General features: G+C 44.7%; 1 protein-coding gene across 1 annotated transcript in view; it reads left to right on the top strand.

Annotated features, from left to right (window-relative positions):
* LOC126540384 (uncharacterized) overlaps positions 1–12,715 on the top strand; it is a 72,738-nt gene that overhangs the window by 43,183 nt on the left and 16,840 nt on the right. Inside the window, exons 3-7 of the mRNA XM_050187183.3 lie at positions 1,602–1,679; positions 3,538–3,639; positions 5,366–5,450; positions 8,931–9,137; positions 12,409–12,521. Coding sequence (XP_050043140.1) covers positions 1,602–1,679; positions 3,538–3,639; positions 5,366–5,450; positions 8,931–9,137; positions 12,409–12,521 — 585 coding nt within the window. The remainder of the gene's footprint in view (positions 1–1,601; positions 1,680–3,537; positions 3,640–5,365; positions 5,451–8,930; positions 9,138–12,408; positions 12,522–12,715) is intronic.

Raw genomic sequence — 12,715 nt, 5'->3', positions numbered from 1 at the left:
AAAATAAGGGCCAATAGATCCAATAGATTTGAACGTGTCATGTCTCCTGACACCCGTTTATTCTGAAAATTGCCGAGACGTTTAGTTAGGATAGGCTCTGTGCAGAAATTAAGCAGCACAAATGTTACGACAGTGTAGGGGAGCCTCTGCTAGGTTACTCGCCATGGCCGTCTGCTGTTGAGCGATCGGGCAGTGACGAGACGTACTCCCTATGTCCACAATTATCTATCAACTTCGTTCTTGACGCCTTTTATATCGCCCCCCCTCCTCGTATCCATCACCTCACTACCTGTCTTAAAATTATTTTCCGTTAGTCACTGTGACACCCTTCAACATTCACCGGGTTGTTGAACGGTGCGGCGGCCCCTGTATTTCTGTTTCTGCATGGACTTCGAGGCCATTCACCTACCTGCTGTTCCACCTGTTTGTTGTTGTGGTTTCTTAGCTTCCCTGGCCCAGCACCCCCTTCTTTGATATATTTTGCTGTGCGCAGATCAGCATTCTGTAGCCTTTTTTTCTTGTCCTGTTTCTTTTTTTTCGTTTTCATTCTTACTAATGTGTACAAACTAGCCTAACAGCAAGCTCTCCTTAAGTTTATTAACATAATGAAAATCAGAGACAAGAGAAAGAGAAAGGACGAAAAAGAAAGGGGGGGGGAGTGCATCAGAAAATTTCTAAGGGGTGAGGGTTTCGACGCCTCCCTCCCCGCACTTCTGGCTATGCCAGTGCCTCACAGTGAGACTGGTTGTCTTTATTTGCATACCAAAGGGCATGCTTGTATGCCTGGCTAATGTGTTGTACTAACATAGGCAGGAAAAAGTTCAGCAGCCTGTGCTTGTTCTTTTCACATATGAAATATTTGTGGCTGATTGTGTAGTTAGCTTCTGCAGCCCTCGAGCACTTGGGTAATATCTAGGGCTGGAGAGGTCGTTTGGCAGCATTTACAGAGGTTGACACTAGGTGACACCACCAGTATAGTGGTTGTTCCTGCTTTACAATTTAAGAGCTTTTAAACCACACTGCAAAAAGCTGTTCTTAGTGCAGTTATTTCCCATATTAAGTGCAGTCGCACTGTACCAAGCCTGCTTGGTATGCTCCTTGCTATCGTTTCAGAACACAGTAGTTCTCTTCATTAATTAGGTTAAATCTAGCGTAGGAGGAGGTGGCTTGGTTATTTTCCCAAGTAAAGGGAAGGGAATTTCGATGTTACAATTTCAGGATACTCATTTCTTGTCTGATCCTGCCAACTTCTCAAGCCCTATTTCTAAACTGATCCAAATCCTTGATTTAGCTAGATCGGACCTAATTAACAAAGGGCACTACTGTGTAAAGAAACGGCAGCGCAGAGCATACCAGGCAGGCTTGGCACAGTGTAGTTGGCGTGGGGAAAAAAAGTGCTCTCAGAACAATTTCTTCTGGTGTGGTTTAACAAGTTTAACAAGTAACGATACAGATTGAGGATGCCTGGTGTATGAAATGAGCTGTGCACGCCACTTTATGCTGTGCCTACTGCACTGGCTTGATGACATTCGTGTATCAAGAGCATTTTGATTCTTCAGCCTTTGGTGTACATTTCTGCGGTGTTATTGTTTTCTGTACAGGGTTCCTACTGGGAGCTTGACCTGAAATCTGGCAGTGAGCTTCCCTGCAGAAAGAAAAAGCTCAAGGCTTACGATTCGGTAAGTGCACTTGCTGCTGGTAGATGTGCCACACAGAATGAGGCCTGCCACAGTGTTCCAGTGGCTATGGTGTTGCGCTACTTAGCTCGAGGTCGCGGGTGAGATGTCGGCCGCGGTGGCCGCATTTTTTAGTAGGGGCAAAATGCAAAAGATGCTTTTGTGCTTAAGATTTAGGTACACGTCAGAGAACCCCAGGTGGACAAAATTAATCTGGAGTCCCCCACTATAGTGTGCCTCATAATCAGACCGTGATTTTGGCACTGCTGCACATTGGTACATAATGCTATGAAAAAGAAAACACCTGGACATGAAGGAAAAGTGAACCAACAACTTGCGTTATGTCTCGTTTTTCTTTTTATGGGTCCCTTGTGGCATTTTTTTTCTCTTTCTATAGCATGTGATTTGTAAGTTGATATTTACTCGTACTCACTCACCTACATTTTCGCTGACTGCCTGCTCGCTCACACTCATGTTCACTCACGTTCCTACTCACTAACACTCACTTGCATTAGTAGTCACTTGCATTCACACTTACCGGCATCCACGCATGCTTGTACTCACATCCACTTTCACTCACCGGCGCTCCTTCACGTACATACTCGTGCCTGCTCAAACTCGCCGACATCGTGTTCACTCAAAATCCCCATCACTGGCTATCGCTTGTACTCATGTTAACCGGCACCCACTCGAGTTCATACTCATGCCCATTCAAACTTGCTGGCACTTACTCAACATATATTCTCATCCACTCACACCTTGTTTTGGAAAGTTGCGAGACTTCGTGTCTCAGCAACAAGCTGTGCCAGAGGAAGTGAATGAAATAGACTCTCTGGAGAGGTGTGTTACTTCTTGCGCTTTAAGAGAGCACCACTGAAATTGAAAATGAGATTTCTTTTTCAAAATGAGATAAGCAGCAACGTAATGCATCATGTGTGATGCAAAGACGTGAGATCGTTCCCCCACCTGTGGCAAGTTGCTTTCTTCATCCACTTTCATTGCCATTAATTTATCATTTGTTTAATTCAGTTATTAAGTACAAGTAATTTCCCCTATGTTGTCCTTATTGTCTTTGTTTGTTGGCTTCTCATGATACGATAAAAAAAATAAAATATCGGACCCCTCAGTTAATTTTCTTCTCCTTTTTAAGATTAGATGAATTTCTTAAGTCCTTGAAAATGGAGTTTGAGAGGGTTCATAGTCTGAAAACCCAACAGGCTTCAGAATGAGGTGCGAGTTCAGAAGCTGGTAAGCACATAAAATACCCAATTGTTACTTGTCTAAAGAGGGCTACATTTCCAAATTTTGACCTGCCACAATGGCTTAGCGGCTATGGTGCTGCACTGCTAAGCATGAAGTCGCAGGATCAAATCCTGGCAGCGGTGGTCGCATTTCGATGTGGACGAAATGCAAAAATGGCCGTTTTCTGCGCATTGGGGGCACATTATAGATCCCCTGGTGGCCAAAATTAATCCGGAGTTCCCTACTACGACGTCCTTCATAATGAAATCGTAGTTTTGGCACACAAAATCCAAGAATTCATTCATTTGTTTCGAAGTGTTGTTTTTGTATTTTGGAATAGAAGCACTCCACATTTATTGCAGGAATAGTGAACCATATGGCAATATACAGTATGCCAGGCTCACAGCATGTCTTAATTTTTGGTATATGTATATTTTTTTTTCTCTCGTTTTTATGCAAGTTGTGTTATGCATAGTTGTAGATAACTTAATTAGCACATAGCCTTACATGTGGCCACATATGATTATTTTGTGGCTACCTAATGACCCATACACTGTTGTCACAGTCCTGTGTGCGTGTGTACTAAACAGTGCTTTATTATTTTTGTTGTTGCGGCTAGGTGTACCCTTACAGCCCTGAAACGGGTATCAGCACCTGGACTCCAGAGCCTGAGGGCCACTCGTCACCTCCACAAAACCACACCACCATTCCAGAGATAAAGGTTAGTGTCTCGTTAGGAATATTTCTGCAACAGACACCCCAGAACCAATTCCTCTTGCTTTTTTGAGCGGAGTTTCACTGTGCTTCTCTCCAGTACACTTATCTTGGCTTTCCACTTGCCCCATACTTTGTCCTCAGCGGTTGTCCTTTGTCCTCAGCAACACCTTTTAAGCAAAGTGTTTGATATCGCTGTTATTAAAGGGAAACTAAAGCAAACTACAGCCTGTGCAGCAATATGTTTATCTAGGTCAATTACTCACAGCTCATGAGAAGGAAATTCACAGAAGAATAAAAATGGGTTGGAGAGTACACGGTGGGCATTACCAAATCCTGAATTGGAACTTATCAGTGCCATTCAAAAAAAAAAAAGAAAGTGTACAGTCATTGCATTTGTACTGGTGCTAACAAATGGGGCAGAAACTTGGAGGTTAAGAAAGAAGCTTGAGAACAAGCTGAGGACTGCACAAAGAACGATGGAAGGAAGAATATTAGGCGTAGGGTTAAGAGACAGGAGAGCGGTGTGGATCAGAGACCAAACAGGGATAGCCAATATTCTAGTTCACATTAAGAGAAAAAAGAATGAAGCTGAGCAGGTCATGTAATGCAAAGGACAGATGAACAGGTGGACCATTACAGTTACAGAATTAGTGCTAAGGGAAGTGCAGTCAAGGACAGCATAAAATTAGGTGAGGTGGTGAATTTAGGAAATTTGCTGGTGCAAGTTGGAATCGGCTAGCACAAGACAGGGGTAATTGGAGATAGCTGGGAGAGGCTTTCATCCTGCTGTGGTCATAAATATAGGCTGATGGTGATGAAAGCAAACATTGAATTAATCTAAATTTCTTACTTTAATCTTGATTTCCTTTTTTAAATTAGCTGTGTTGCAGGAAAATTCTTTAATATTGAAGAAGATGCATCTATTTTGTGTTGAAATGAAACATTTTATAATTTTAATTATCAGGTTTATTTATCAGTTACGAAATTTAAAGTTATATCATGCAAGCTGGTTGTATTTACTTAGCGACTGTGCCAATCGCTTCTGCATTTACGTAACTTTCTCGCTTGTGAAAGCTTTATTCTTAGTAAAAGTTGTGCTTTGGACATCTTTGCATACTTATTTTAGCTTGAACTAAGTAATACTCAATTGCCCCTAGTGTTCTTTAATAAGAACGGAATAGATTTGTGATCGGCTCATACAAATAAAATCTTACTCCTGCTACATTTTTGAGGCCTTCCCTTGTTATTCCAAGTGCGCCCGAAGTTATTTCGGTCAAATGTACATACATGTCACTATGCTGAGCTTTGGGTGTCACGCAGTAGTATTGTTTCTTACCGACAGGTGGCACCACCTCTACTGTATACCGTAGAAACTCGTTCCATCGTTTCGAGGGGGGGAGGGGGGAAGGGAAAACATATTAATCGGCAGAACACACGATCCTAAGTCACTAAATATCTGGTTGACTGAACTGTAGCTGACATCTACCTAAAGCAAAACGCGTGTTTACGTTTTAAAGCAGTGATGGGAAACCGAAGTTTGTGTTTGAATGTGTGAATGCTTGTTGCAGCTCTTCCAGCATTCACTGAGATGTGTATTGAAATGTTTCCTCTGATTAGCATCTGGGTATCCTTAGCACTATGGTATGCATGCTCCATAAAGTGGTAGTGCAACATCATACAGCAGTTACATACTGCCTAAGAATAATGCTCTTGTGATTTTTATTCTGCAGCAGGAAGTCCTACGGCCCGAATACGAGGTTGATGATGACCAATCAAGAGTGTCATCGGAATACTACGATGAGCCTGTCAAGACAAGTGAGTTGTGGCCTTCACTTTCAGCATGCTCCTAAAATATTCTATTTCTCCGAATACATGTCACTATATTCAATGCAAATGTTTAAGCAAACAGAGTTTATTCAAAACATGAAAAACCATTAGACAGAGACCCTTATGTAGCCAAGCAGATTGCTGCTGGTAATTTACTTTTCACCTATTATAATAATTTGATTATAAGGTGATCACAGTTGCAGAGTGAATGTGGAAGTTAGTACCCAAAAAATAGAAATAAGTATGTGTGCTAAAACAAGGCAGCATAATCTAGAGCACTGCATGGGCAAAGTTTTTCGTCCCAGGCCTGGCTCGGGCCCATGGCTCCAAGCCCGAGCCCGGCTTGTGCCTGCATGATGAGGCCCGGCCAGGGCCTGCGACTATATGAACAAGTCCTGCCCCGGCCAACTGGAAGAACTTGCTCTATAAATGCCTTAAAGCTGTCGTTGCCTTGTCGGTGTGAGATATTACAATAAAACTACATGCAGTCACAATAAAACAATGCGAACAGCTGTTTCCTACGAAGCATGTTTCCTACAAGCTAACCTGAAAAGGCCAACAGAGGCAAAGTATGGGTTAAGAAATTTCTGGCAAGGCATTTCGGTGTGCACAAGTATACGGAACTCTTGTGCACATTGCATGTTGTAAACCCCAAGAATTATGCGCACTAGTAAAATATTTTACAGTTTCATCAGAAGGCGAAGCATCGACAGTGATAATTAGGTTTAGCATTGTGCTGTAGCTCCTTGCTCGCTGTTCTAATGGTACACGGTGGCAACATGGTGCTATGCAGCATGCGAGACTACTGCTGTTGCATAGCAGGAACAGGAGCGGTTCCTGCCATGTCACTATGCTCTAGCGTGAGGAATGTTTGCAACAACATTACTGGGGTCACACCTCAGTGGTGCATGAGATAGGACGGGCGGAAAACTAGTAAACCTTTTGGCACTTTGCAGTGCTAGATTTAACTTTACATTCACTGTTCCTTCCACCCAGACCAGTGTGTGCCCCAAGGTGTGGTAAGCACACAACTTCTCACTAGGAACGCTAATGTGTGAGCGCACAATGCTAATGACAGCTGTAGAAGTGAGAACACGGCCCTGGTTATGGAAGAGTCGATTAAGCGGAGCGCGAGGGCGATTCATTTTGTTACGCAGCTTGGAACAGAGTGGAGCACTAGCTAGCCCAGTCTCATGCCCTGCGTGAAGGTGATTTGGCTTGGACACTTTTGCAGCTAAATGCAACCCTCCATGCATGGGCTGCGCCTGCGTGTCGGTACTGTGAAAGCACGATGGCGGTGGTGCGAGTTCCCCTTCATTGTCCTAATTGCTATTGCTATAAAATACCTCTTGTAAATAGTTCTTATAGCAAGATAAAGCTTAAAATTTAGTAGGTGTGAAATCAATTGAATGTTCAAATGTTCATATTCTAACTGACGCGCGAAGAGAAATTAAGGGGGCAAATGCACAGCCGTGCCAAACCATCTGAGCCTACAATGAAATAATTCTCATGCATAAACTTAAGGCTCATGAAGAGCATTGCGAATACTGTTAGGGCAGAAGCTATCTGTTCATACTGCGGGGACCATAAAGCATTATACTTTGCAACTAAGCCACCACCTGCTGTGGTGGCTTAGTTGCTATGCTCTGGCGCTGCTAAGCACGAGGTGGCGGCATCAAATCTTGGCAATGGCAGCTGCATTTCTATGGGGGCGAAATGCAAAACCCTGTGTCCCGTCCATTGGGGCACCTCATAGATCCCCAGGTGGTCAAAATTAATCCGGAGTCTCCTACCACGGTGTGCCTCATAGACATATCGTGGTTTTGGCACATAATACCTTAGAATTTAATTAATTAAGCTTCTACGCATGCATTGATGCAATTAAGCATCGATGCAATGACACATTTAGAATAAAATAAATTTATTGAGCGATAAATTAGTGCAGTCGCAAAACGTGCAAACAGCGAGCCTGTATCATGAGTGTCTTGCAGTATAACTTTTCTCCTTCACCAGAAGAAAGCTTGTTTCTTTAGCAACAAGGCAACAATAATAAGAAAGCTTCTTACACAAGGAAATCAAACAAAAGAGAATTACCACACTTTTTTTTATTTTGTTTGCTAAAGTAAGTAACAGCCAGTTTTCCCAACTTGTCACTTTAGCTTTGCACAGTATAGCTCAATTCTAGGCAAAGTGGCTGCATGTGTTCAAAAATTCGACCTACAGGCTCATCAGTGAACGGTCCCGGGTTCGTGGTTTTAAGCCCCGCTGGCCCATCAAAAATTGCTTTACCTGGCCTGGCCTAGGCTTGTGCAGTGCTCTAGTAGGTGGTCTTGCAGGCTGGGTCTGGCAGTAGTAGAAGTGATTGTGAGCAAGACCGGTTGTGGTGCAAGCATGTGAAAACGTAACCTGGAAAATGATAGAAAAGCAACAATACAGAGTTGACAGTTAAGGCACTTTAATGACCAACAGCAGGCTGTGCTGTTCAAGCTGCTAGCTGGTTGAGAGGTAACGCAGTATATAGTGCCACTGCTTGGTCTTTGCCGACTCTTGTACAGTGACATGTACAGTGACAATCAAAATTCGCGGCCCACGGCTCTGGGCGCAGGAGCGGCTGCGGGGCCACGTTGCGACGCTGTCATCTCCATCGGGTGCCTGCTTTGAGGGTGCACCGAGTGATGCCAATTTTCGCCCTCACTCTCGTGCAGCCAAGCCACGCGCTTGATAAATTTCAAGTACGGCATTCGGCTGTTTCACAGCTGATGGTCAGTGCACAGGAGGGCGCTTCCATTTTGCTTCGTTTGCGTGCTGCTGTAGTTCTTTGCACGGTAGTGGCGGACGGCTTCCGGGCACGACTGGCAGGGGCAGTTTCTGCAATGTGAGCCTAGTAATGCTTTCGCCTTAAACGAGAATGGAATATTAGTCAGGACGGGTGTTGAAACGAACAAAGTGGTGGCTCTTTGCTTGCTGCTCCTATGCACCAATGCCTTGCCATGGCATCTTTTGTTGAGAGCCTGCATGCACGTGCGCCGTCTGTTCAAACGCCAAGCACGGAAGTGCGGCATACACGGGCACAAGGCGCACGTAAACATCAAACGTGAAACCGAATCGGGCACTGCCAGGCATAAGTTCCGTGTGCTTAGCCGAATGGCCGAACACGGGCTGGCCTTAGGAGGAAGGCAAGCGCGCACTGACAAACCCTCTTTCCAACTTACCGTCAGCTGCAAAACAGCCGAACGCCGCACTTGAAATTTATCAAGCATGTGACTTGGCCGCACGAGAGTGAGGGCGAAGATTGGCTTCACTCGGTGCACCCTCAAAGCAGGCGCCCGATGGAGATGGCAGCGCCGGGGTGTGGCCCCGCGACCGTTCCTGGGCCCGGAGCCATTGGCCACGTATTTTTGACTGCGATTGTACATCTGCAAGTGTCATCTCTCTCAGACATTGTTCTGCTGCCACACACTGCTGCAGTCATGGAGTCATTCACACACGAGCAGCTAGTGGAGCTGACTGCCACACTGGCGTCCCTCCAAGAAGCGGAGGCCACAGGCTATGCCAGCCACCCAGGGGATGCGGGCCTTCTGGCGGCCACCACGCCCAACTTGGCCCCACCACCCCCTGCTCCAACCACCACGCTGCTCAGGCTCGAAGCTGCTTCCCAGTCTGCCGCTGTGCCCGGTAAGTGACTACTCATTCGCGTGCTGTCTTCATGAAGAGATGCACCGCGCCACTGTCGCAGTGCATGACTGCGACACTTATGGCTGTACTTGCTGCGGTAGCTCTGTGGCTATGGCATTGCCCTCCTGAGCTTGAGGTCGTGGGTTCGGTGCTGGACGTGGCAACTGCATAGGCAGCTGCCATGTGAAATGCGAAACTACTTGTATAATCAGATTAAGGTGCATGTTAAGTAACCCCAAGTGGGCAAAGTCAATCTGATGTCCCCCATTATGTGGTACCTCATAATCACATCATGGTTTTGACACTTAAAAAACCCCAGAATTCAATTAATTTTAGCCCCTTTGGGTGCCAAATAATTCTGTCCATTGAAAATATAGTTTTTTAACATTTCTTGTACCATTAGAATCGTGAAAACTGCGCAGCTGCAGAATAAACTGGGAATTTTCAATTGTTCAGTGGGTTTTGTTAAGTTTACAGAATGTGGACTCCTTGCGAAAACGTTTTACGGTAACGTCAGATATGAGAATATAGACTGTTTTATGTCTAGCATACTTGAAAAACATCTATCTAGACACATCATATACTATATACCTGATGTAAAACACTGTGAAAGCAATTGAAGAAGTGAACCAGCTACATGAGGACAAACTGACACTGTGAGGTGCAAACATTCAGCCGTCTACCTTCGAACTCATTTTACTAAAGCACTTTACACTTATTATTCAAACTTGCAGTATAGGTCCTATCAGAAGTGTTTCAAGATCTTTGCGACACATTTTAAATATTGTTGCAGGGAGAAAGCAGGCCCACAAGTGTAAAATAATGTATATTTACAACTGGTGTATATGGCATTCAGGCAATGGCCAGTCTTCGTCTTCCTCTAGTTCATGGCACCTCCTTCTTTCCCTTCACTGTAACAATATCATAATTTTAATTGGTGCTTTTGATATTGATGCACTATCTTCACATGCACAATTGTGCACGTAGCACCTGAAGGGGTTAATGAGTCTGATAGCTATGCTCTTGGATAGCTGGTGCAGCCATGTAAGGGACCCAATTTATCAAGGGTGATAGTGCAAAAAGGCCTTTTCCGTCTAAATTTTCTGTGCAACTAAGTCATCTTGTAGCATGAAGCAAGCATTATGAGGTATCTACAAGGGTAATATATAGCAGTGTGCAAATACACAAATATCACTGAATCGAGTCGAATAGTGAATGTTTGAAGAATTGGATGCAAGTCGAATCTCAACAATTCGATTTTTCAATCATTGGATATATTTGGCGTAGAGACCCATGTGGCGTTGCTTATCACGTGCGCCGCGGAGCCCTTCGTGCTCAAAGCGAATGTCTCGCTTCATTGTTTTCTGCGCAATAGTAGTGCCAAGCGTGCCGTGGACAGGCCGCTCCTGCTGACATAGTAGCGGACTGTCTCTGTGAGTGCTTCTGTCTTACCGCTTTCCAATGTCGGCCTGATGTGGGGGTCGTAACAATGCCTGAATGCCACATTTCGCAAAATGGCACCTTTTAAACCGGGGACGCCTCTGACGGTGCAAAGTGGTCAACAGGACTGATAATGTGGTGCATACAGAGGGAACGGCAGCAAAAGCAGCGCATATTTCGTAAAGTATGCACACATCAGCGAAGATATGGCCACTTAGCTGTTGGAAGGCACAGAGATTGTGTTGCATATGAGGTGGCGTACTTAATGCGGCTTCAACAGCCATCAATCTAACAGGTACACGTGATCTTGGGACTGATCACTGATGAGCCAACCATACAAACCTATTAGCAGCAAGCATTCTGTGACGACTTGCAGCCTGTTACCACATTGGCCAGCGGTGAATTTTCGTCACGGCCCTGCTGCCTGGGCCATTCGGCCTAATTGGTGCCGCTGATTCTCCAGTGTTGGGGACTGAATTTACAGTTTGGTGCTGAATTGATGCAGTTCTGTTCACAGCAGCTGCATCACTCTTGGAAAGCCAACGAACTGCCTCTCAAATGTAAGCAAGTGTGCAGGAGGGCAACAAAGTTGCTCACAGCCACCATATCTTTGCGACACCACATGGCAGCCTCTCGTTCCCCTACGCTGTTCATAGACGCACGTCGGTCGCTTTTTGTAGCGTAGAGCCACCTGTCACAGCACACTTTTTGGATTTACACTACAGGTTCAAAAGTATCGTGAATAGCGCGCTGGCTGCCTGGTTGTATACATTTGCGCGGATGGTAGATAGACGAATGGAGGGGCGTTGCACAGACTTGCACTTGACCCTCCCGATTTCAGAATCTTTCATGGGTAGCGAATCACCCTTAACCTGGCGATGAAAATGCACCTACACTTAATGTCGATCTTCATAGCGTCAATGAAGGCTACCTGCGGAACGGTGATCATATCACGTAATGCATGGTCCATGCTTTCGTCTGTCGCGTAGGTTGGCCTTATGATAACCCACCTGTTGTAAAGATGGGAAAGCTCTTTTGTATCGTGGAGCAAAACTGGAAAAGCGATATTTTCTATGCAATAAAAGGCTGCTATAAAATACAGGTCTACTATTAAACTTGAGTACCTCATTGATATTCAGTACAACATAACGTCACTAACTCTTTAGCTTCAGAGGGAGAAAAGCACTTTATTCTGTTCAACAGACAATCTATTGACAAAAAATATCTTGCAGACCTTCATATACCAGAACTGGTGCACGATCGGAGATTAGTTTGGAATGTGCGTTCAATTTGTCTTCGTTTTTGCCTCGTGTGATTGGCCTAGACCTTGGCAGGTTGTCAGCTGGTGCGGATCAGTCGGCGTGGACTCGACGAGTCGTCACTGTGGCTGACAACTTGGTGTGGCCTAGGCCAATTGCGCGAGGCGAAACTGAATGTAAACTGAATGTGTGTTTCGAACAATGGTCTCTAATCATGCCCCAGAGCTGTAATCAATGCTGGCATACTAATTTGGAGTTCCCTTTAATAAGAGTAGACCATACTGTATAGTATCTTCATTTCTATCTGATAGCTTGTTACATCCGTTTTTTGCAATGCTAGGAGACTTCCAGAGATGGGCAGGACAGTCTTTTCTAGCACAAAATTTGTAAGCATTAAATTTTATGATAAATTTTGTGATATTCGATATTAGGTTCGACATTTGGCTTTTTGTTCTTGATTTGATTTGTTATTCGATTGAAAATCTACTAGTATTCAGCATTCGCACACCCCTATCAATATAACACTCTAAATTGAATCAGGGCTCATTTTTGCTTTATTTTTGTTCTGTCAGCGCACCACCGGTCCATGTGCCACTATGGAGGTGTCACCCAGCCGGACGATGCTTCCAGGGAGCGTTATGGCACTAGTAGTAGCCCCAACCTTAGCGGAGGGTTCCTCGATCAGGTCAGTTCCTCAGATGCCTTGCTTTTGCACCTCCAGTTATAACACACCTGAGAGTTGTGATGTTGTTGATCACCTAGCTGAAAACTATTTTTCCTGTCTCCTCTTACTTCTAAAGTCTAACGGTTGGGAAAGCAGCACTAAAAGACACAGGGACAGAGACGCATAGTGTGCATGATGATCACTGTCTCTGTCCT

The sequence above is a fragment of the Dermacentor andersoni genome, chromosome 2 (assembly GCF_023375885.2).
Source record: "Dermacentor andersoni chromosome 2, qqDerAnde1_hic_scaffold, whole genome shotgun sequence".
NCBI classification, from domain to species: domain Eukaryota; kingdom Metazoa; phylum Arthropoda; class Arachnida; order Ixodida; family Ixodidae; genus Dermacentor; species Dermacentor andersoni.
Note: the sequence above shows the minus strand (reverse complement) of the source record. Positions and strands in the feature narration are given on the sequence as shown.